General features: G+C 34.7%; 1 protein-coding gene across 2 annotated transcripts in view; it reads right to left on the bottom strand.

Annotated features, from left to right (window-relative positions):
* LOC110105900 (ubiquitin-conjugating enzyme E2 2) overlaps positions 1 to 26,718 on the bottom strand; it is a 49,529-nt gene that overhangs the window by 8,412 nt on the left and 14,399 nt on the right. The window contains exon 5 of one of the 2 annotated variants that reach the window (XM_020835582.2): positions 24,860 to 24,939. In XM_020835582.2, the coding sequence (XP_020691241.1) occupies positions 24,860 to 24,939 (80 nt within the window). Of the gene's footprint in view, positions 1 to 24,859; positions 24,949 to 26,718 lie in introns of both variants that reach the window. The other variant, XM_020835581.2, reaches the window with a different exon arrangement.

Below are 26,718 nucleotides of genomic sequence, written 5' to 3' on the forward strand. Positions count from 1 at the left end.
TGAAGCTGTGACAGAAGATATCCTTGCTTAAACAGTAAATCAAGTTCAATGAGAAGATGGGGAAAGTTCTGTTATTAAATAATTGATGATTATAAATTAATAACAATGACTATAAATTCTGAATTGTTGTGTCCTACTGTTATTTCATGAACCATGGGCCTATGGCTACTCATGAATTTGAATCAATTTGTGAGATCAGTTGGCTGTGAGTTTGGAAAAATTAAGTGTCCAACTAGCTACTGTTAAGTGTACTACTGTTATAATTTGGATCAATGTTGATGTTTTTGATTTTGGATCAAACATGCTAATATTTGTGACACCTGCTTTCATAATGCATTTGGTTTCTTGTGACACATGTTTTCATAATGCCTTTGGTTTCCTATTTTATTGAATTTGGATCAATCTCCTATAGTCCTGCTGGTTTGTTATTTTCTGTTTTGTTGAAACCTGCTCTCATAATTCATAATTTCATATATTATTTATTTTAAATATGAAGTGAATAAGCGATGATGATAAATCTTCTTAAATGAAAATGGGAATTGTATCACAGTATCAATGTAAGTGCTATTATAAACAAGAGGCATTTGTATTCTTTTAGAATTAGTAGATACTATCTAATTAAATAAACATATACTAAGTTAATACAAATTGTCACCTTGGATGGTAATATGTTAATATTTGTTAAACTTACACCTCATTATGTGATTAATGATTTAGAGGGTTTAATCTGAGCAATGTATTAAATACTTAAAGTTTCCTACTTGTTTAACTAGTTTTATTGTAGCTTAATCTATATCGTGATTGAAGACAGATTCTTGCAGCAGCCGAGTCCGAGCAATTGAAGTTTCCATATTCATATTTGTTATAAATTTTTTGTAGTTTACAAATTGATTTGTAAATTACTAATGAGCAGTTGATTTGTAAATAATTTGTAAGTGATTTGTCACTTGTAAATGAGTTAATTAGCAATTAATAATTGATATATAAGATTGTAATCTTGTAATTGTAAGTGATTTGTAATTGTTTATTAATCGATTCATAATTTAAACCTGTTGTGAACTGCTTATATTTTTCGTTTTAATTTTCTATTTCACTGTTTGCAGCTTTGAAAACCGGATTTTACTGTGTATCTGGGAAAAGCGGGTCGAGTCGCGTTGACCCGGACCTGAAGCAGGTAGGGTCCTGGTCAAATTAAATGACCCGTTTCTAAAAACGGGTTGGATTCGAGTTGACTTAAATAGCATCGGGCCAAATTTGGGTTGAACCTAAACCCCGCTTTTAACAGCCCTAACAGGAAGGCCTAACACACTCTGATGCAACCCCCTACACGGGGACGACGCTGGAGTGCGACCGAAATTTACAATAAAATAAATGAATAGGACAAACTTTAGAAAAAAATTAAATCTAACTTAACACGTAAGTCAATACAAAAATACATGAAAACCTAAACATTGAAAACAAAGAAAAATAAAAATCAAAGTGTAATAGAAAGAGTTTATAGCAAACTAGTATGAGAGCTAAATTGCTCACAAATAAACAAACTAAAACTTCCCCTTCTTAGCTCCTAGCTCGCGTGCACAGTTAGATCCCTTAGCAGCATACTCTAAATTGAAATGTGTAAAGAAATGAATTAGGGTCAGCCATCGGGTTCTCTATTTATAACCCAGAAAATGGATGCCCTAGTGAGACTTGCTAAACCAAACTCCAAGCACAAAATAATAAGGAAATGAGTCACGGGTGCACAGGTTAAAGTTAAGAGACTCAAATGTACCATGTGAATATGCCGTACACCCTGTGAACATTAGTCTTTGAAAAGAAACAAAATAGTATACCATTACATGTGTTGCACCAAATCATGGAGAGATAGTGTTGCCTAAAAGCCCCTATTGTATAATCCTCATGTAGCAAAAACATACAAACACATACAAATACATCAAGTGGCGTGTATGTATATCGTCAATTATATTGGCACACTACATAATGACTACATAATATGTATACATACAGTTGACCATTCGTCAATGACCATGTCATTATGCAAGTGCATCGAGATTCATGCAGGTGTGTCACATAAATGCACTAAGATATATGAGTGCTCAACAAGAGTGCATTATACAAATGCAAGTGTATTATGCACATATACTAAGCAACATATAAATGCACATGCATATATCCAAATGCAAGCATACAATATACAAATGTATCATGCATAATACCAAACCACTTGCATAATACCAAGCCACATGAAAGCATACCATACGCACATACTAAATGATACGCAAGTGCATCATATATACATATTAATATATATATATATATAATGTAAATGGATCAAGCTTATGCAACCACATAATCTAACATACCAATCATAAAAATGCACTATTTAAATCGTGTAGGTGCATTATGTAAACGTATCAACAAAAGGATCATGCATATCATGCAAATACATTAATTATCATGTAAATGCATTATGCTTGTCATACAAATTCACTGTGCGTCATATATGCATATGTATCATATGAATCCTCTAAGTGCATTATGTCAATCATGCAAATACATCATGTCAATCATACAACAATCATATAAATGTATAATGCATCATGCAAATCATATAAATGCATTGCTCAAATCATGAAGTGCGCAATTATACAATCATACAAACAACATCAAATAACAATACAAATGCACATACAAATGTGTAACTGAGAAAATGCACCAAAGAGCGTATGACACAAGCATGACGTCCAAGAATGTTGCATGGGCTATAAAAAAGATAAGTAAATTCTAGGAATATTGAAACGTGCACATCCTACTTGGAAATGAAATATGAAATATCCGCATAGGTCTGAACGAGCGTGACATATGTATGCACTTAACGTATGAGGATCCTGGGCGGACTAATAAAAATAATAATTTAGTTTTAAATCTATCACTTTGAAAAGTGTACAAACATATCATACGAATACAGTAACATGCATAATGCCATCTAAAACTAATTTTAAAAAACCTACATGAGCCACGACAGACGTAACATGTGTATGCACATAACATCTAAGAATGTTGCGTAGATTAATAAAATAAATTAATTAATTTTAAATCTACGCTTTGAAAAGTGTACAAACATATTGTGCGAATACGCTAATATGCATAATGCCATTTAAAATGAAAATTTGAAATCTCCGCATAAGCCCCGACAAGTGTAGTAAATATGCAAGTGTGATCTTTGATGATGTTGCGCGGACTCATAAGTGATGAGTTTTAAAGCGTGAAAATATACATCATGCAAGTACACAAAATGGCACTCGCATTATTTAAAATGAAACTTAAATGACCCGCATGTGCTCCGAGAAGTGTGTTACGCTCCTAAACCCTTGCTTGAAAAAGTTGTGCAAGTCAAAAGTGAACTTAAGTTTAAGTTTGATCCTCCTTTTTTAATAGACCGGAGTTAACACGACTTGAATCACTAAACAAATGCACGGTCGTAATGTCGACTTGAGTATTTGATTTTATACGTTCATATTACGCCTTCAAAGCCTCATATAAAAAATGTTCACTATTAAAAACATATTATCCGGATTAACACTCGTTGAATTAACTAGAGTATTTGACTTTATACATTCACATTAGGCCTTCAAAGTCAATTATAAGAAACGTTGACTACTAAAAACATACACTTTCAAGATTGTCGCTCATTATATCAACCGAGATATTTGATTTCATACGCTCACATTATACCTTCAGGGTCTGTTATAAAGAAAATCCACTCATCAAAATACACACTCTCAGTTCTGATAACTATACGCCAACTCCAAAAATTAGGAGTTAAACTCAATCCTCTATTGGCAAGCTAATCTCAACCGGATGAGATCATGCTTTTTTAAATGCCTCCAAAATTGTAATAAATACAAATATTTGAAATAACATTAACATCACCCTAATAATTACCATGTTAAAAGTTAATATCAACCAAAGGGGTCTCTATGTTTTAAATACCCCAAAATCTCAAAACTACTCATGAAGTGGTACTAATTCTAATAAAAATTCAAAACTAAAAATCCCTAAAATTTAAAATATTCAAGATAAAATATATTACCTAATAACCTTAAGGAAATTCATCCACCCTCCGCAACAGTTTATCGAGGTGGATAAATTTGAAAATCACTTCAGCTCATAAAGAGTAAATGTCCAGTAAAGAATATCACAAGGATTCATACTCAAATTATTTCTTGCTAGTAAGGACGTGGCACATATTATCCAACCAGTAATATCATTGTCAAATATCACCACAGGTAAATGATTATGACAGGGTCCCTCTAACTGGGTGGTTTTTCCACCAAATGGTACTACTAAATTACATTCACCTCCATAGCTCGTATATTCCCCAATGGCTCTAAATCCTTGAATAATGAATCAATAGGGTATAATTGATAAGGTACAAAGCCCTTTATTAGCTAAGGTGAACTCAAATATGTCCATTTAAGCAAACATTTATCCCAAGTCTATAAGATACTCTTGTATGAAGCAACCCATGGATGTCTATAAGAATGCTTTGATTAGGTGGGATAGACTAAAACAGGGACCATGATGGCCCGGGACGACGAAACCATTGGATCTTGATTGAGTCATCATCATTCCCCCTACTATCTGCCTTAAATGTGCAGTGATAAATTTTTAATTTTCAATATATAATTATGTTGCTACTATATGCTAGGTACTTAGTGTTTATCCAATGACTAGCCTTAATCGAGCGTGTTCTCTTGTTTTCAAGCGTGTTCTCTTGTTTTCAAGCAGGGTAATTAATCATAGGGGCTTGCAGCTATATGTGAAACCAAACCTCGGAACATGAATCCTCGCAAAATGAGGCAAAATCTTTGGGCAGCGTCTGTGCTAAAAAATTGATCTGCCTTCTAAATATTTACCTTGTAATCTAAACTCATTAAAACTATCCTTGCCAACAAAAACGGTTAGGGAGAAACTAGGGAGCGAATTTTTTAAGCCAGCACACTTAAATCGAAAACATCTTACATTTCTCGCAAATCCAGGAAATGTAAGATTAGACTTATGTGCATAAAAGTTTACTCATTTCAGCTTGATAGCCTCACCTTACTCATATTGGTCAATGATAGTCACCCCATATAATCTTCCATCAAAGGTCTATATGACTATAAGTACATGTTTCTCACACTTGCCATATAACCGGGTGACATAGCGGTTATTTGGTTGCCTGAAAAAAGAATGTTGTGTAAAAGAAATGCAGTATAAAAAGAATATTTTGAATTTTGGATAAGTGTAAAAGGAATGCATGGTTTTTTTTGATTGGTTTAAAGTGAAGTAAATGCAATATAAAGTTGGAGGGAAGTTGGAGGGTAGCAGCCGGCAGTGACAATGGGCGACAATCGGCAGCAATGGCGGTGGCGACGGCAAGAAATTGCAACTGGCAGTGGTGGACGGAGACGGACAGCGGCGATGGAAGCGATGGCAGCGATGGTGGCGATAGTGGCGACGGCCAATGGCGGCAGTGGCGATCAGCGACAACGTCCTAATGCAATCAAGGCATGCATATTTGGGCATTTAATTATGAGCTGAAGTTGGCAAAATGGGCTTGGCCCATTTTCCTTTGGTTGCTTGGTGTTTTGAGTGCTATAGCTGATTGGGAATTAACCTTTTGTTTTGTTATAGTTGGGATCATGGTCGAGGGCCTCCTGGCTGTTCTGCTCTCCTGGCTGTTCGGTTCAGCCGTGCCTTTTTGCTTGGGATTCCTCCATGGTTGTTCGGTTTCTGCTATGCCTTTTTCCCAATGGTTTTCCTGTTTTTGGTTGGCTATTTTGGGCGGCTGTTTGGTGTCTTTTGGGCTCCCTTTTTATCCTATTTATAGGGGAGTTTTGGGCAATTTTAAGAGGCGTGTTATGTGATAGTTTTTGGAAGAAAACCTAAGGGATTTTTCACTAGCTTGCGAGCTAGTCTCCTTCCTCTTCTCCTCTAAAACTTCATTTCAATCTTCTTATCTATTTCTTCTCTCCACAAGTTACCATTCCATTTGTATCTTTTTCTCTAAAATATATAAAAGTTGTAAGGTATCGTTGTATCTTATTTAATTTTATTTGAGTTTGTGTTCGTTTTAAGTATTTAGAAAGGAAGCGTTTTATTTGCAAAATTTTTTGTTACATTACGACCGCAACAGGCAACGATGGTTACAACAGCAGATAATAGATAGCAGCGATGGCAAGTGGCAGTGGCTAGCGGTAGTGGTGGAGGTGGTCGACGACAGTGGTCGGCCGAAGGGCGGCAATAGTGGCCATTAGTGGTGGTCAACCAAGCGAGCAAGCGATCTAAAGCTGTCTAGGTCAAAAATGGGCCAGAACGTTTTACCTCAAAAATGAACTAGAATAAAATATACTGCATTTACTTTACTTTATCTTGGATTTTCTTTTTATACAACCAAACACCAAAAAGTGAAAAAATAATGCATTTGAAATACTTTGCATTCACTTTTCTTCCAACCAAACCGCCCCATATTCAATAGCGAAGATAGATAAGTTTCTACAAACCTTGATCAATAACCTCAACTTTTTTGTGGAAGGTATGACAACATATGCTATTTTCACTAAACATAATTTTATAATAAGGGTAGTGGTACATGGACAATCAGGGGCTTCCTTGAGTACGATATGCTACCAGGTTGAAGCACTATAAAAAGCTTGCTTGCTCATATTGCATGAAATTTAATAAATCATTCACATTGAAAAATAGAGGCAAGAACGCTAGTTTGACTGTCACCATATATTCTTACTTTCTAAACATCCATCCATGTGAAACAAAAATGCTTTCACAAAAAACAAAGTTGAGAAGGCACAACCTCCATTAAAATTAACGGGTGATTAAGTATTTGAAAAATTGAAAATGATATTTACAATCATTAATGCCAACATTAATTGAGTACATAGTCCTGGGTTATGGAGTGAACCACAATTGAAGAACCGCAATTGAATATAAAAGAGTAATTTTTTGACATTATCTTATTGGAGAACAAACTTGATCAAGGATAACTTAAATGTCTTGCATATTAAGAAGAATATTTTTTATAATGTCTTCAACCTAGAAAGAAAATCAAAAGATAGCTAAAAAGCTAGAATGAACCCAAAGGTACACTATAAGAGAAGACATTTATAATTGATGGATGGTGGAAAAGGAAAACTTTTAAAGCCAAAAGCCTCATTTGCCCTAAGTTTAGAACAAAGATGATTAGTTTGTGAATGCGTCGAAAGCCTAAGGATGCTTGATGGATATGCTTCAAACATCAGTAGATGTGTCAACATGAGATTAGGGAAATCACATGAAATGAAAAGTCATGAATCATGTATTCATGGAGTGTCTTATGCCTATCAACTACCTACCTGATTCAATTTTAAAACCATTAACTGAACTCGGTATTTTTTTTAAGGACTTGTGCTCATGCAGATTGAATGAAGGTAAATTAGTTCTTAGTGAGCATAATATTTTATTTATTTTATGCAAACTTGAAAAGATATTCCCCATGATTTTTTTAACACCATGGATCACCTGCTAGTGCATTTACCTTACGGAGACAAAGTAGGTGGTCCGATATAATATCGATGGATGTATCCATTTGAGGGATACCCTTTCTTTTAATAAATGTTGCATTTACAATTTCGAATGTTATTTCACAACAAAAAATTCAAATATTGAGCAGGTATCAAAACAAGCTAAAGAGGAGAGTTAAGAACAAAGCTCGGCCAGATGATCAATATGCGAAGCATATCTCTCTTTTGAGACTATCCAATTTTGTTCCTAATATTTCAAACCACATGTTCAAAGTTGTAGGACAAAGGTCCCTCGAAATATGGGAATCGTTGATTACGGCCAATCTATGTCAATATTATCTGTATTTAATGCACGGGGTCAGACATAAAACATTTGCACATCACAATATCTAACTGATAAGGAGATCAAAGCTACCACATTATACACCCTCAATTGCCAAGAAGTTGAGCCCTATTTGGAGTAAGTTATTCTATCTTTCATGGATCTTGCTCTACATTGAATTCTAACCCACGCTCTAGCTAACACTACCATATTATAAGATTTTCATAAATTCGTTGACAACATCAGCAACATCTATGATTAGAAAAAAAATTTGTTAGACTTTCCGGATTGGTTCAAGTCGTTGGTACATGCTAACTTAATGTGTTCTATCAATGGTTTGAAAGATGTCGCACTAAATTTCCATCTGTATAGTTTCACTTAATGTGTTAATCAGTTATATAGTCAAGCAAATACAATTCTGGACAAATGATTGAATGATCTAGCATGGGGACCAATGCAATTAGTCAAATCTTGACCTATTTTCATTGTGAATGGTTACAGATTTCAAATAAAATTTTGATGTAAAGGAAGGAAAACATAAAACTATAATGTCTTTGTTAGAGGAAATAATTACACAGACAAAGAGTGAAACTACTATAGAGTTTTAGAGGAGATCATTTAATTATATTACCCGGTGAAGGGAAACTTGTACTTCTTTAATTATGAGTGATTTAATCTAGTGCAAAATAGAGGTACAAGAGTTCACCCTCTATATGGTATCACGGAAGTTAAGTGAGGTAGGAGATATGCAAAATATGATACATTTGTCATAACTGGCTAGGCAAGTCAAGTGTACTTTGCTAGCTAACTAGGAAGAGTGCAGGATAAACAAGATTAGCCTGATAAAAACTAGAGGCATTATTGAGAGAACTATAATAATACATGTAGCATATCAATAGGAGAGTATGTCAAACTTTAAGGTGCCAGGTAATGATGTTGACGATCAAATCGTATTAAATAAGAGTGAGTTACAGTTATAGGAGATTAATATTAACAGCAAGGACATTAATGAGGATAAAGCAGTTGGTGAGGAGGTAGTATGGCCAGATGGTGTTCTTATTGCATGTATATTTTAATGCAAAATATGTCTTTCATAACAAAAACTTAACCATGTTTAATTTTTTTCACAAGACTTCCTATGTTCATATTTATTATGTGGGCTCCGAAAATTCGGCCCCGGACTTCGCCCTTCGGGGGAGTTTTAACGAAATAAGTTGTGAGAAAATATTTTTACTTTTAAAAATGCTTTTTGGTGTATTTAAATAAATAAATTCTCATGCGATTCGCTTTATTTATATTTTAATATTTTCTTTCAATCAAATCCACATAGTCGGACATTATACCGCCCCGAAGGGGTAGACTAATGTCTTTCTATTGATCTAAAAGAAAGAAGACTGTAATTCATTCTTCTAATCAGGTGCAGCATAAGGAATATACAAATCATCCCGGGGGATGACAAGTATATTATCCTATCGACCCGATTAGACTAATGAATTATGAATTTATTTTCGTGATCAAATATAGAAGATATTTGACCTGCCTGTGAGAGCAGATCAATCATCTATCAATCCTTTGATTATGAACATAAATTTTAAAATATAGATAAAGCAATGATCTACATTCACAGATCTCTCCCCTACCTTAGAAAGGAAACTAACATAGGGTTTAGATTATTCTGGGATCTAGACGGCAAGCCCCTATAGTTAATTACATCTCCTAAGAGAATGCTCTCGATTTAAATGAAGACTAATTAATTTTAAAATTATATACAAATTTAACTAAATATTTGGGCTAATCTAAATTTTCATGCTCAGGCTTTAGATTATAATTTCTAACATTGAATTTGGAAGAGTTAGAGTTGATTAGAGAAGAGAATATGCAAAGAGAAAGTGTATACATTCTGGACTTACCACCTGCCTAGAGTGGGCTGCCAGCTAACAATCCTAATCACAACAATTCGTTGAAGAATGCAAGATTTAAGGTAGCTCTATCCTAGGAATCAAGGAATGGTTAAAGAATTTAAATCAAATGAAGGGTAATATGCTTACAAAAACTAAAAATCTACACTAATACTAATGATGAATGAAACAGTTGTATATATAAAAGAGAGCTGATTTTATTAATATAAAATTTATAGGTTACATCCCAGGGTCTGCAGTAAAGTAAAGGTGGCCAGGCCCCACAGACAACAAGCCTGGGTTCTAAGCCTATAAGAGAGTAGAATTAAATATAACTCTGCTTATGGTCTTCAGGCTCCAAGTCTTTTATGGAATTCCAAAAAGGAACATCCTCCTGATGAAGGGTATTACTTTTTGGAGCCCCATTTGTATATATATAAGCAGTTATTTTTAATTCCTTTACAGATTCAAGACACTTTACAGACTCAATCTATATACAATAGATCTAAGAAAATAAAGCTTTACATTTCTCTTTATAAGTACATCAGTCCCTATGAACATTCTACTTTTGCAGGAATATAAAAGACAGGAAAGTAAAAGCAGGTATGTAATTATGCATGTTATGAGTGCATTGTGAACAGTTATATATGCAGGAAAGTAAAGACAGAAAAGTAAAGTACACGGCCCTCACTTATTCACTCCGCTCTCTGGTGCACTGACAGAAAAATAAATATGCATATTATGAGGTACAGGAAAGTAAGCAAACACACATGGGTGCCCTCTAGGCAAGACACCCGCAAACAAACCACAACAAACCACCGGCCTAGCCTAGGCTAAAGTTGGTTGTCCTAGTAAGCATCTATGTGTGTGAAAGAGGTCGTGTGGCTTGGATAGGTCTTATAAGAATTTATGTTTGAATTGTGTGTATTATTAAGGTTTATTTATTAAAGGCCAAAAGGAAATTTAATTAATGTTGAAGTAGTGTGTATTCTATTTTTAAAATTATTCCAATTTTAGAAGTTAAAGTTACTTGATTTAGTTTTAAAGAACTTATAGATTGGTAACTTCCTAAGTGTAGGAGATTATCAATTTATAAGTTCTAGGACTTTCAGAATGAACACCCATCTTATATGGAAGACAGACATTCATTTGAGAGTCCCTAAATTTTTATTAGAGAGAGAGAAAGGGACCTTACAAATGCAATGTGACATACCTTCCAAAAGGAGTCGAGTATGCCACATAAGGTCGGTGTATTTTCAAAAATTTGAAGATCTCCAAATCCAAATGTATTCTGCCTTCCTAAAAGGAGCCGTGCACAATACATGGAATATCTTTTGGTTATTTTGATGTATTAAGGGTCTTTTGAAATCAAAATGTCTAAAGCCCTCCAAAAGGAATAAAGCTTTAGGCATAAAAGACCTTAATCCATTTAGTCTAAATTAATAATCAAATTTGATTGATTAAAATAAATCTTAATCAATCAAATTATCAAATTAATTTAGTTTAAATGAATTAAAATTTAATTTAATTTTTAATGAATTTTATTATGATATTTAGAATTTTTAATCATTTATTGAATATTAAGGAATTTAGTTAAAGAAAAGATGATTTATTAATGAAATTAAATTAGAAAATGTTCAAAAATATATTATTCAATTTGAATGAGTGATCTCTGATTTTAATTAAGTTTTATTTGAATTTTTAGAATTTATTTAGTTTTTTTTAATTGATTATTAAAAGAATTATCTAATTAGTGAATTATTAATGAATTTATTATTAGGAAATTATTTAAAATTAATATTAATGAATTTCTTTTTTGATTTGATTTTAAATGAGTTTATCTTATATTTTTGATATTTATTGGAATTTTAAATGAATTTTAAAGCATTTGTTCAATTAATGTTTGATTAAGGATATTTAAGAATTTAATTAGAGTTTAGATTGGATTTAAGTTCAAAATTGATTTTTAATTGATTATTTATTTAGTTTGTGGTTTATTAGAATTAATTTGAATTTTTTAAGATTTTTATTTGAATTATTGTGATTTATTTAATTAATGTTTGATTAAAGGTTAATTAAGGGTTGATTAGAGTTAACTTAGGTTTAATGAAATTTATGTCTTTATTTTGATTTTGAATGATTATAAGTTTGTTTTATAGTTGATTAGAGTTCATTGAGATTGATTTAGATTTGTAGGAATTTTATTTGGTTTATTTGGGTTTATTGAATATTAAGACCCTTAATAAATGATCACCTAAATTTACTAGTTGTTTGAGATCAATTAATGTCCAAATGGGATATATTAGATCAAAAGGTTTATGACATAAGTTTTCTAAGTTTGATGAATCATCCAAAATGGATGCGTGTAGTTTGTCCTAAATTGATCTAAGTTCGCTAAGACACAAATCCTTAATTATTGTTCCTAAATGTTACTAAGTTGTAGGATAGCAATCAAAGTTTATCTAACCCTTTGAACGCTAATTATAAACACACCAAAGCAATCATAAGCAAAGAAAAAGAAGTGATCCTAATGTTCTATGGAATGATTTTATAATAAATTATTTTAATCTATGAACTTAACCAATTTATTATAAAGGAATAGATGTATTAAATTGGATTAAGATTATTTAGAGATATATGTAAATATATCCTAATCAAAGTTAATCCAATTTCATAGTATGATCATCTATAGTTTGTTAATTATTAAGCTAGATTAACATGACTTTGGAAGTAAACTTTAATTAAACTATATATGATCATAGATCTAAACTTATTTTCAGTGAAAGATGGCTCTACACTGATTCCATAGAACTCTAACATGCTTGGATAGAATGTGAATTGAATTACTTATGAATTTCCAAAAATCTAAATCAAAATTTGACCTAGGTTTTGTAAATTCATAAATTGAATGAAATTGCATCAAATGGCCTTGAGAAAATTATAGAAGATCAACATTAGGCTCTATTATACCTCTGCCAAAATTCCGCTCAAAATAATTTATATATTTCTGAAATTATTAAGCAAATATTACTTAAAATATTTTTTTAATATTTTTAAAATATAGTTCTTAAAAATAGGAGCAAAACAAGCCCAAGAACTAAAAAAATGGATAGGAAAAGAAATTCCTGTGAATTTTTTAAGTTCTGGAGATATTTTGGATTAATTTTAGGATTTTAACAGTCTGGTCAAACCGGCGGCACTGACCAGACACGCATCGGCAGCGTGTACTGCCGTGTGGACGGCGGCGGTCACATGGGGCCCTCCACTTAACCAGCTCAGCGGGAGTCCTCAATCGTCGGATCGACCGCGCTTGATCCAACGGCTATAATCGATGCCGCGGTATTAAGATCAATCGAGAAGGATCGAACGGTCGACAGAGACCCCGCTGTTTGTAATGGACGGATAGGATGAAGTCGAACGAGATTCGTTCATCCATCAATTCCAAACAGTTGGATCAAGCAAAACCGTGGATCCAACAGTTAAGATAAAACCCGAGGGTTTAGTTTCGACCAGAAGGATCCGACGACTGTAGTGAAACCCGTGGTTTTAGCAAACGTCCCAGATCTGGTTGGATGAAGATCTGAGTATCCCATAGCTTATGCTAGAAACACAGATAACGGATCTGATGACATCACTGTCGTTGATCTGAAATAATCAGATCCGACGGCTATGGTGTCGCCTTCCTCGCTTGTTTAAACCCTAAACCCTAAAAATATTTTTAATCTTGTTCTCATAAAATACTCAACCAAATGATTTAAGATTTTGAACAGATATTTAGTAGAGTCTAGTGAGTAGTGGGCAGTTATTTCTAAGTCTTTTGATGCAACATTTAGAGTGTTATTTAGAAACCTAGATAAATGCCTAGGGTCAGAGATTTACCTTGCTATAGTGGATGGATTTGAGTGATTTAAAGCTCTCTGAATTTTTAGATTAACCACGCTCAACTTCCCTGAAGAAACCGAGCTTGGAGGATCGCTGGAAGAGGGAGTTTAAGAAGTTGGAGGCGGACCTAAGCTCGGATTGTCGTTGATCTATTCTCCAGCAAGCTCTAAACGCCGGGAAACGATGGGAAAATGAATGGGGAGCTCCAGGAAACCAAAACGAAATCCTAGAAGCTCTGGGGAATCACTGGAATGAGAATAGGTCCGAATCCCTCAATCCCGTCCCTCCTTGCTCTATCCATCTGTTGGAGCAAAAATCAAGGGTTGGGATTGATCAGAGGGATTGCTGGGATGTTTGACATCGGTCCCAGACGATTAGGGAGCAGAGGGAGGCTGGCTTCAGGTGAAAACGACCCTAGGTCGTTTTCAAGTAGAGGGGGACCACTAGGCTAGTAGGTCGGGCTAGGGAGCATGCTAGAAGCTAGGCAGGGTCATTTTGAGCTCTAGACAGCTTTTGGAATGGATCCCATGGGCTGGAAGAGCCTGGTTTAGAGAGGAGAATGAATTCAAACGGGATTGACCAAATGAAGCTCAAATGGGCTTTTGTTGACTGTTTGACCGGTCAACAAAGGTTAAGGTAGCTGCTGTGGATTCCATGCAGGTCTAAAGGATGGGTGGGATAGTTTAGAAGCAATGTAAAGGAATGGGGTAAGAGTTTGAGTGAAGGTTGACTATTTAAGATTTGTTTGAGATCTCATTGACCATTTGACCGGTCAAAGAGGTCAAAGGTCGCTAAGTTGGCATCTAGACCAAGCTTAGAGTGTATCCAAATGGCTAGATTGGTCTAGTTTGAGCTGGGTGAATTGAAAGGGTCGATTTGACCATGTAAGCTTGTTTGGACTCTTGTTGACTGTTTTGACCAGTCAACTGGTCAAAGCAAGATGGGGTGGAGTTTAGACAGATGTTGGAGATTAGTGAAGGTGTTTGCAAAGGGGCTTGATGCATAGGTTCATTACATGGATGAATGAAACCTTATATAGTGAATTTTGATGTTTCTTTATGTGTTGACTGAGTCAACTCAATGGTGAATTAATCCATGATGAGTTTAGAGAGATTAGATCATGTGATGGAATAGTTTTGAGTGCTCAAAGGTGTATTGATTGAATCACTTGCAATGATTTTATTAATTGGGTTTGGTTTGGCTAGGTTTGGGATCAAGTTGACTTAGTCAATGAATGAATGGGTCAAAATGATGAGTCATATCATTTTCATTAAAAAGAATATTTCAATGAGTTGAATAAAGATCAGGATTCATTTGGTGATGGATTTAAAGGTAATTGATGTTTTGATTGAACACTGGATGATTGAAATGATCTGAAGACTGAATGACTGATTGAAGATTTGATGTATGCAGATTGATTAAACTTGATTGAATGCAGACTATAAGGTTGAGTGAAGTTTGAATGATTGAGATTTGACTTGTATTTGATTAAAGGTGTAATAGAAGATTGGATCAAGTGTTGTAGTCTGCATTAAGCTAGATATTGATTGAAGATCATGATTGTTTTGAAGTTTGAAGGTTTGAGATCTCAATGGATTTGAGATATAAATTGAACTGAATCAGGATTGATCTAAGATCTAGATTGATCTAGGATCAGGATAAATCCTAGGGTAGGATGGGTGGTACCGCTCAGATTGAGGCCAATCCTCCTAACTGCGCGCGGGCCGGGCTTAGAGCGCGTGAAACTAATCACTACCTCGTAAGGGTGTTGAGACCATAGCATGTTACACAAAAGCGCCGCTTTCTCTGGAGTGTTGTCACACAGCTTGCCCGACTAGAAGAGCTACTCGCTCTGTAGTGTTGTCACACAAGATAAGCACGCCGCCCGCCTGCTGGCCGGGCGAATCGAAGTTCTCTTCCGGTCAGCTGTCCACCCAGTCAAGTGCAAAAAACACAGTGGAATCAAGCAACGCAGAGGAATGGTTTTCAAAGCCCGGTCATGACTCTGCGGTGGGTAGACTTACGAGATCTAGATTGGTTTAAAGGGTAGACTGGTCTGGGGTAAGAATCAAGGTTTGAATTGGAGATTGAACTAAGAAAAGTTCAAAGCCTGGGTAGATTTGAAGTCTAGATTTGATTGAAGTTTAGACAGATCTAGGTATGAATTGATTTGAATTTGAATTGATTACAAGCTTGGATTGATTTAAATCTGAATTGATTTTTTTTTTTAGGATCCTATTAGAGACCTCATACAAAAATAAGGTCAACATAAGTACCGGGGTATATTTTGTAAGGCAGATGGGTTTGTAGATAAGACACTACCCAGAGATTTCACCCTCATTTTGCGAGGACTTTATGATCTGAGTTCTGGTTTCCTATAGGCGCAAGCCCCTATAGTTAATTACCCCTCCCGGTAACGAGAGAGAACTTTTGATTAAGGCTAGTCATCATTCAGATACATTGTATCTATAGATATGTAGTATCAGATGTATGGTAGCAGCAATGGGCATGGGTATTTGGAATTTGAAAGGGTTTGATATTTAAAATGAAAATTTCACCAACTTGCACTTAAAGCGGATGGTGGGGGAATAAATGATAGACCCGATCAAGATCTCATGGTTCCGTCATCCCGGGCCATCGTGATGCCTGGTTTACTTAGTCAGAGGAGGTAGTCGACCCAACCTGATAGAAGGATCCTTGTCGGCAGCCATGAGTTGCTTCTTCCAAGAGGACCTTGTAGACCTGGGTGAAATTTGTCTAAGGGGACAAATTTGAATCCACCTTAGCTAATAGAGGGCTTGGTGCCCTCTCAATCATATCTTATTGATTCATATCACAATGATTTGATGCAACTACGGAACGTATTTGCTCTGGCCAAAACCGGTATTTCGTAGAACCATTTGGCGGCAAAAACACTCGGTTCAGAGGGCCCCAGGTCATAACTGTTTATCCTGCGGTGCCATTTGGCGGCAAAACCACCAGTCAGAGGACATGTACCATGTCCGTATTGGCAGGAGATTGTTTGAGAATAAATCCTACTGATATTTTCGGCTAGGCAATAGCTCTTGTGAGCTGAAGTATATTTTAATTTGTCCACCCCGGTAAACAGTTGTGGAGGGTGGATGGATTTTTTCTTTAAGTGTTTAATTGATGGATTTCAATTTTAAATATTTTTGGGATTTTTGTATGATTTTGGGATTTTGGAATTTTGGTCTAAACGAGAATTTGACTTTTAATAAGACACAATAGAGAAAAAGGATTCATGTAGCCGACCTCACGTAGTGGGATAAAGGCTTGATGTTGTTGTTGTTGGTGGTGGTGGTGGTGATGGTATTTAGGTGGCATTTTGGTATTTGGAATGGACCCTTCCGGTTGAGATTTACGTTTAACACGGCCCTCATCGGGGTGTGGGGCCATTTTCATTTGAAAATATTTGCATTTTGTGGATGAACCTTGCTGACTCTGTCGAGCTATCAATAGAGGATTGGGTTTCGTCATAGTCTTTGTGCCTTTATTAGTAAATTCTCATTGTTATAAGTCTTGAATGTCAAATATGAATGTATTAAAAGAAATATATCGGTCACCAAAATTATATATTTGCTTAATGGTTCGAACCTTGTCAACTCCTATTGATCTTTATAGACGAATTGGGTTTGAACTTAAATTCACTTATTGACACGCGCAACATCCCTAGACGCCACGTGCGTACTTATAACACGCTCGACGGAGCCCATGTAGGTGTCTAGGGGCATTTTGTAATTATTTATTGAACATTAACGACTCCTATCTACCTACTTAGGAGGATTAGGTTCTAATTTATTGATCCGAGCAGCATCCCTAGACGTCATATGTGTTCCCACAACATACTCACCGAGGCCCATGCGTGTGAATGATTGGATTTATCCCTTTTGTGTACCTATGTGTATACAAATTACGGTGCATATGCGGGGCTACTTTGAAATATTTATAAACGTCTTTTGTCCGCTTGCATGGATGTTGTGGATCCGGTGGCGTATTGTAGCAGCTTTTGGGAACCCAATCTACCTGTATAAAGTAGCAAATAAAGATTATAGTGCACTAAGTAGTTTCCTGCTTGTGGTTGATACACCAGCCATATAACAAATCTTTTATGACAACTCATAAAGATTTGCACTTGTTGTAGTCATTTTACATGTTGTTCGTATATGCCATTTAATATGTATGACAGGTCTCCTACAAGGGCCCGTGGACACTTGCATTTATTACATATCATCCGATGTTTGTAGGAGATTGTTCTAGTTACTCATGTGTTGATCTATGTTGGCTCTAGAATACTGTATCATTCACTGTCTGTCGATGCCCATCACTTGTAAGTATGTTATTACATTTGTGGCAATCTCCTTGCATACACTTCAAGCTTCATTACATATATTGAGCTGTCATGTATATTGTATGTCTTTCCTCTCCACTCGCAAGGGATAGGCATGTATACATGTTATAACATCGTCGCAGGCTGTGCGAACAACTATGGTAGACCTTCGTGCTCACCATATACATTATAGAGACGTTGTTAGATCTTTAAACTTTACTCACAAGCCAATCAACTAATTTGTAGGGGCTGAACATATTTGCTTTTATATGGATATTGTCCACAAAGCAATAACGCAGTCAACATATGCCATTTGCACTTGTTATATATAGCCTCCCGATATTCGTAGGGAACTACTACATTCAACTACAAATGGGCCATCATTGATTGGAGAGATATTATGATGTCCTTTGCAGATTTCTGGTAACTACTACAAATTCCCCCTTCCACTTGTAAGCAAGATGTTACATGCTGCATCTCTTTCATTTCTGCTTTCAACTAATATATAATGCATAGAGCGAGTCTCTTATGGCAGCCTGTAGGAACTTATGTTTATCACTAGTTGATCAACATTTGACTTGAAACAGAGGTTGTGTATTTACTTAGTTTTAGATTATTGTAGACCGTATGAATGTCCTAATATTCATTGCATATTGCCCTGAACATGTTGGCAAGGGATCTTGTTGTTTGTGAGCAGATTGTATTTGCAAGCTCTTCATCATCGCTGAGAGTGGCTCTACTTACGAAGAGCTTGTTTTATTAACATCATTAAGCTCATTTACATGAACTCGTGGACCCACTGATGTGGACACTACATGCATCATGTTACTGATGTGTTGATCAAATTTTCTTTGTTATAATAATGAACATATTATTAAACTGCAAATCTTCTTGTTGTTTACAAACGACCTCCTTCCTCATAAAGATGAACTTATGTACTTGTACAAGCATCATGCTCGTGTTCATTATATATCTTCATTTGTAGGAGAGAGGTTCATTCATCAACAAACAGTATCGCATGTATTTGCATGAAGTATTATCATTTGTAGGCATATTACTACGCCTGTTTGCAATCAAGCAACTTTGCTTGTATGCAAACTGCATTTTATTTTGAACCTCTTGAATACACATTGACTAATAAGTCATTGCATTTGTTGTTTGCAAGGTATCGGTGCATTCTTCCATAGGGGAATTGATCTTGATTGTCGGGGAGAACCTCTTGCATCTTCCATAATATTATTAGTTATTGTTTATGCATTAATCATGTCATATATAATGGGTCCTTGGTTGACTTTGAAGAAAACTCATATCTCATGTGGTAGATTCACATACTAATGTTTGTATGATGATTATTTGATATTTCAATGAAACCATGCTATTGATTTTAGACACATCATTGCATCTCCCATTTCATTATGAGCATGTCAAACTAAACTCTAGTTCATTGTTTGACATCTTTGAGTTTATCTTTTATAATTACTCAAGTTGAACTCTTTATGAATCAATTGAGTTCTGTGTCATTTTCAAGTTCAATGCAAGTTTGAGTCCACATCAGGTCCTTTGCATTTGTTCACTTGGATTTAAGTTATGACATATTCATTTGCATTTGCTTGAATATGAGTCCAAGTGATCCAAGTTCCAGTTGTCCAAAACTTGTTCAGATCCCTTGCGGTCCAATTCAAGTCCTTGAGTTTAAATTATGTTCACTTGATATTCAAATCAAGTTCAAGTTCGAACTCATTTTATTTAGGTTTAAATCTTGCTTAATCATTTGATTTGTGTTCAAATACAAGTCCTTGTAGTTCATGCTCAAATCCATTAGTTCGTGTTCATTTAAGTCCAAGTGTGATCGTATGTTCACCCAAAATTTCAGCAACATTCCAACGTCTCCCACGTTTCGGGGAAAACTACGAAAAACTGGGCCTCCCGCCATGCTAGAGAAAAGCATGTACAGTAGGTGTCCTCGGACACTGCAGCCGTGAAATCTTCAACCCCACCATGCGAGAGAAAGGCGTGTATGGGTCTTCGATACCTGCTGCAAACGAGAAGCAGTTGTTTTCCCGCAAGTATAGAGCCGCGTAAGGGTACTTAAGATTGTCCCAACCACGCTAAGAAAAGCATGCACCGGGCTTACCCGCCTCGACGTAGGTGTTGCGCCGGGTTCCCTTCCCACCACGCTAGAGAAAAGCGTGTATGGGTGGTTTGTCAGCTCGACACGAACGTCGAGGATGGGATTTTGGGACCGAAGTTGCTTACATGTCTCATTGCAGGTGTCGCACCGAGTTCCCTCCTACCACGCTAGAGAAAAGCGTGTATAGGTGGTTGACCGGTTCGTCACATGCATCGAGGGCAAGCATGCTTAATTTATAGTTAATTATAAATTATCTATAATTAATTATATTTAATCACATAATTAATTATATTTAGTTCATAATTAATTATAAATAAATTGAATTTAAATTATAGTTAATCATAAAATAATTATAATTAACTATATTAAAATAAAATTACTTATATTTAATTTAAAAAATTAGTTATAAATTATTTAAATTTAATCAATAATTAATTAGAAATTAATTATAATTAATTACATTTTGATATATAATTAATTATATTTAATTTAAAATTACTTATAAATTAATTAGATTTAATTTATAATTAATTTTAAAAATTAATAATAATTAATTACATTTAATTTATAATTAACTCTATTCAATTTAAAATTAATTATAAACTAAAGTAATTAACTAATTGCAATTAAATTGAATTAATCATAATTAATTACCATTAATAGTAATTAATTATAATTAAATTAAATTAATTTTAATTAGGCTAATTGAGAAGGATTGGAATAGGATATAGGCTTAATCCTGATAACATGATTTAGGGGTTGTTTAGTAACATGATTTATGCAGGATTCGAGTAGGTTTTACACTAAATCTTGCCAAATGGAATTTAATCATCCCATAAATCTCACGGCAGAGTAACTCCTCTGTTGCCCTCTCCTCAGTTTGACGGCTTTATGGGATTTGGCCAAAGAAGCGAGTGAAAATGGGAAAGTTACCTTCACGACCACCAATCTCCCGTTATTGCTTCTGATAAAATGTCGTAACTTCCTATCTGATAGGAAGGCGGAGTCGTCAAAGGGGCAAAGTCGAACGGCAAGGATGGAGGTAGGCCGATTTCTCCCTCTCTCTCTCTCTCTCTCTCTCTCTCTCTCTTTCTCTAGGTTGAAGGAGTGGGGACGGCGCAGGGAAGAGTCGGCTAGGTAGGTCTTTAGTTTGGTCAGCCTCTATAGGTGCGGACAATCCCATCAACTTATCCATATTCTTTATACCGACAACAATTCTATTACCCACCACCCCCATAGTCATTTTTAGGTGGACCCAGCAGCGACCTGAGGGTACTTAATCATCGGTGACAAACGGTTGCATGCTTATAAAGCCTTAAAGCGACACGTAAGTAATGAATAGTTTGTTTTATTTTATTGATTTACTTATACTAATTTTAAAATTTATATTTTTTTAAAGATTTCATCCGTCAAGATAGCCAACATATAAGATATGAGACATCATACAAAGAAAATATGATACTCCATATATATCTTGGAAGAAAATACCCCAAGATGTTCAGGACATATGGTTCAGGGAGTTCGAGGTAAGTAAACAACTATATTAATAATCAACTTTCATTCTAATTGTTATCATCCAGAAATGTTAGGTCTTGTAATATCAAGCAGAGAGATTTCCACTAATTGCCCCAACACAATGACAAGATAAGAAAGAATTTTGAGAAGCACGGTTCGACTTGGGAGAGATATTTACAGATATAGAAAGTCAGGCGAGAGACCGCTTTGTATTGGCGAGGTGTGTGGGATTAGTTGAGTAGGACCTGAACCAGTGCAAAATATACTAGAAGGGAGCAAAATAAACAGAATAGAGCTTCGGATGTTGGGGCGATGGGCAACGCCCTCCATACAAGCGGCTCAGTTCCACACATTGAGCATTAGATGATATTTGGTATGAACTTATAGTTTATCTAAATATCAGACTTAAATATTTTGGTTGTTAAGCTAACTTTTCATATTATATTGTATAAAAAAGTGTTGGGTAAATAACTCACTGCTGTGGAGTTGCACACTTGCACCCACTAGCACCAGGAAAACTAATAGTGAGTGAATCAAATTGTTATACATATCTTATATATTTCAGGAGGACTATACAACAACTTCGAGAAAATCAGACTAGAGCTGGTGAGGGATATTTTGTAGGATCGACGGATTATTCGGACTATAGTACATGGTCACAGGCAATGGGAGGAATGCAGAAGGGACAGTCGTCAACGTATCAGAATACTCAAATAGCAGGTAGGAGTTAGATAGCCAAAAAGGTGGCTGTCCTGATATAAGAGCTAGAGTAAGTGCGAAAATTGAAAGCTGATATGCAAACGCAGCAAAGCCAAATGCAGGATCAGCTGTGCAGATGTTAGGAACACTTTCGTGCTCAGCAAGCTTCAGATGACAAGAGTGAGGGCATAGAAAAGGTTTAGAGTTAGTTTTAGAGAGTCTTCTACTAGATGTTTGTATTTTATTGTTGGTTTGATGTAATGTTTCAAAAATGATGTATTTTAACACTCTTTTAATGCATTTAGAATAATGCATTTTTAGGATTTATGTGTATTTATTTTACTAATTGGTTCCATTTTTGTATGATGAATTATTTGTGGGTTATATAGAATTTATATGTAGTGCTTTTTTTTTTATCTACTAGTTTCTAGTGGATATACTGCTAGAAATCATAACGATATGATTTTCAATGGGGCGAATGATGATGACAATCTTTCGACCTTAGCGGCTGTCCATAATTCCGACCAAAACATTCCGCCAAAATTTCCACCGATAATTCCAAAAGTTCCAATGGAAAGTTCCACCAGAACTTCCGCTAGTAAGGCCAATGAAAATTTCCACTGCATGCCACCGAAAATCCTGACATTTCTGACAGTTCCACTCAACCAAAATATTCAAAGAATCTACGAAATCTGTCGATAATATTTCAAACGGAAATTAAGCTGCCAGAATTTGTTTTCCTATGGGTTTATTTGCGTCGAATTCATTTCCGCCAAAAATCAACAATATTGATGAAAATTCTATGATTTTCAATGAATTGTTCGGTCAAAAATTACACATTTTCATTTTGTGAAATAGCGAAATCAAGGTGATTTTCATTTTAAAAATAATGAATTCACCTAAAAAAATATTGAATAATTTTAAGAACTTTCATTTTTAAAACCAAAAATAATTAAAAACACAAACAAGCATTTATTTTAAAACAAAAAATAAGGAATAATTAATTCCAAATAGAGCCTATGTAATTTCTAGGTTATCCATTGATCCTATTAAGACGATGAAATTGTGCACTAAGCTTCCTTAGAGCTATTACAACTTAAATTGAATCTCAAGGACAAATTAAAATAAAAAACTAACAAGTACGAATGAAGATTCCAATAAGAATAACTTAGTGAGTATATTTAGGAGCTTGAGTATTTTGAATGAGTTTGTGGTTTACCTAAAACTCATAAGAAAGATAAATACACCATTAATATTTGAAGCCTAAAAAGCAAATTTCTTTTAGTGGAAAAGATAATGGTAGAATTATAAAAATTTTATAAATGCATTGCCTAACATCGGGTGAAACTTTACATAGATTAGGGCATACTTATTAATGGTGGATGGTGCACCATGGCACAAAGTTCCAGTTAGAGCCATGGTGCATAGCGCACGATGCAGCGCAAGCCATTTTAAATATAGAGCACAATATAAAATAATTTTAAACAAAAAACTATTAATATAAAATATTATTTAAAAACAATAGACTAATTTGAGCAAGACTTAAGCATAAATATCCTTTCAAACAACAAAAATAACAACTTTAAATCTAATAGAAACTTACATCGATATATTTGAGCAGCATTTAAACATAATTTAGCATAAATCCTTTCAAACGGCAAAAAAGAAAGCTTCAAATCCTATAGAAGTTAAAGCTTGTTCCTTTCCCATTTTATTTTAACATAATTTAGGCAAACATTTTTGTAAATGGGATGAATGATCGTTACCTTCGTAGCGATGACCCACGCGAAACTTAGAATTAGACACGAATATCATCATAGAAGGAAGAAAGGAAGCTTTCTTGAGTGACTCTTTCAAAACTCTAGGGAAAAAGCGATCGTTACCTTTGCTATGAGCCCCCCACCCCACCCCACCCCACCCCAAAAAAATAGGTACACCATTAAATTTCGTAAGCCGAAAAAGCAAATTTCTTTTAGTGGAAAAGATAATGGTAGAATTATAAAAACTTTATACATGCATTGCCTAACATCCTGTGTAACTTTACATAGACCCCCCCCCACCACTTTCAATTAGATAGGAATATCATCTTTGAAGGAAGCAAGGAAGCTTTCTTGAGTGACTCTTTCAAAACCCTAAGGGAAAAGCGATCGTTACCTTTGTTGTGAGTCCTAATCTATGTAAAGCTTTCTTAAGTGACTCTTTCAAAACACAGATGGTTAGTATGCCTTAATAAGGAAGAACTTGTGTAGAAGTAAACCACTTACTAGGGTAGAAGTTACATTTCTAATGTTGTAAAATGCGAATGCGACTTATGAATATGGATAAAAACAGAGATTTTTATCAGAAATTGTCCTGCCCTTCCAATAGAGGAATAAGAGAATTCATAGATCTCCAGCTTTTACAAAAGCCATAGCTTTTACAAAAGCCATGGCTTTTTATACGTGGATTAAGAAAATGAACATTTATCATGGATTAAGAAGGATAACGAGTCTTTCAAGATACCTGGATTGATGTTAGAATTGCAGCTACATCATATATAGGGCTCCACTGATTCTGCAAAATATCCAAACAGATACTTCCATCTGCATAAACTATAAATTAAAATAATAAAAACATAAGATTAAGAAATTTACAAACAATATAAAATAACGTATTGCAACAAAACAAGCATATGACAGAAAAAATCAAAAAAAAAAAAAACAAGAAATTCAATTTACCGTGCAAAAAATCAGGAGACATTCAACACTGTATCGGTTAAAAATAAGAAATGCTTTGCTTGATTTCTTATTAGTTTCTTTTGAGAGTTTATATATACAGCAACAACATTATCCAAAACTGAGTGATATTAGCATCAGCTCAAAAGCTCCTCCGCTGACATAAAACCTCAGCCATCTTAATTAAGGCAGAAAGCCCTATTAGCTCCAAGGCTAAAACTCTTAAGGGACAAGTGTGCTGACACACACGCCTTAATAAGGAAGCTATTTCTAAAAAGTATGCTGCAAATGAAATGTATTGACATGGTTTTAAGAACTCACATTGACATTATCAGCATATCCAAAACAAATTCCAATGTGTACAAGATGAAGTAAGAAAATATTGGATGAATAATATCACAATTCATTACATAAATCAAGGAAAAATGATAAATAACAACATAAATATAACATGGCATCAAACATAAACGATTATTAATCATGCCACTCCAAATATCACAAATGAAATAGAACACCTCTAGTTTGTATGAAAGGATTCTAAAGAGTAACATGAAATTTGAAGGAAATGGATTAACACCATGATAATAAAACTTTTTAATCAGCATAGAGCCAATGACTCTAGATGAAAATCTTTGTTAAAAAAAAAAATTTAGAAAAAGTTGAATGGGTTTTAGCTAATTTCTGGACACTAAGAATGCTTGATTGTGGCCTAGTGCCATGGTCTGGTCACTACCAAGCTAATTCAAGATGCTTGCCTTTTTAATTGATTGATCTCCTAGAGAGATGCACAGCAGTTGGTTTACCCCACTTTAATCAGGCACCTGAGATTGAACACACTGGCCCCTCAATAAATTAGGATTGTACATGCTATTATTTGTATTTTCCATTGTATATGTCAGAATATTAACGGTTATGAGTGAATAACATTTTTTTTCCTATAAACTATTCTTTGTTACATTATGTTGAAGGCCTAGACAACTACGCTTCAAAATTTATGTAGGAAGGTCATAGACTCTAATCTCCTTCCAGCCCCCTCCACTTCCCCCCACCTCAATAACCTAGCCCAATCCCAACACACGTTCAGAATCTCTTTTTCAACAAAATGTATGTGTTATTTGTACGTCTGGTCTCAAAATCTTGGATCTTTCGATTATTGTAAAAAAATTTCTGGCTTGTCACTGGTATTATACAATAACCCATCATTCTCTCCTTCTTTACATGGCTGCATATGAAGAAATATTATTATAATTTTGCTGTACAGTGGTAACTCAATGAAACTTTGATCTTTTTTAGAAACTTTTAGATGCTTACCGTGGTCCATGGTTTAGGATTTCCATAATCCACTTGTAAGGAAAGTAATAGATATACGAAATCTATTAGAGCACTTAAAGTGCCATAGTATTTGTCTTCTATGCAAATTATTTTACAAAGGCAAGTACTTTGTCAACTCATTTATTCTGGTGTTAGATGCCTCATATGGGCTTTGTTAGTAAAATACTGCATGTTTGTTAAATGGATATTGATGCATACATGTATTATATGAATTTTATTATAGAATTAAGAAAAAATATGGATTTGTTCAATTTAAATTAAAAAAATAATTTAATTAAAATTCATTTTTTATATGCCAACATGAGGCATCAGAGA

This window comes from Dendrobium catenatum, unplaced genomic scaffold, assembly GCF_001605985.2.
Source record: "Dendrobium catenatum unplaced genomic scaffold, ASM160598v2 fragScaff_scaffold_862, whole genome shotgun sequence".
NCBI classification, from domain to species: Eukaryota; Viridiplantae; Streptophyta; class Magnoliopsida; order Asparagales; family Orchidaceae; genus Dendrobium; species Dendrobium catenatum.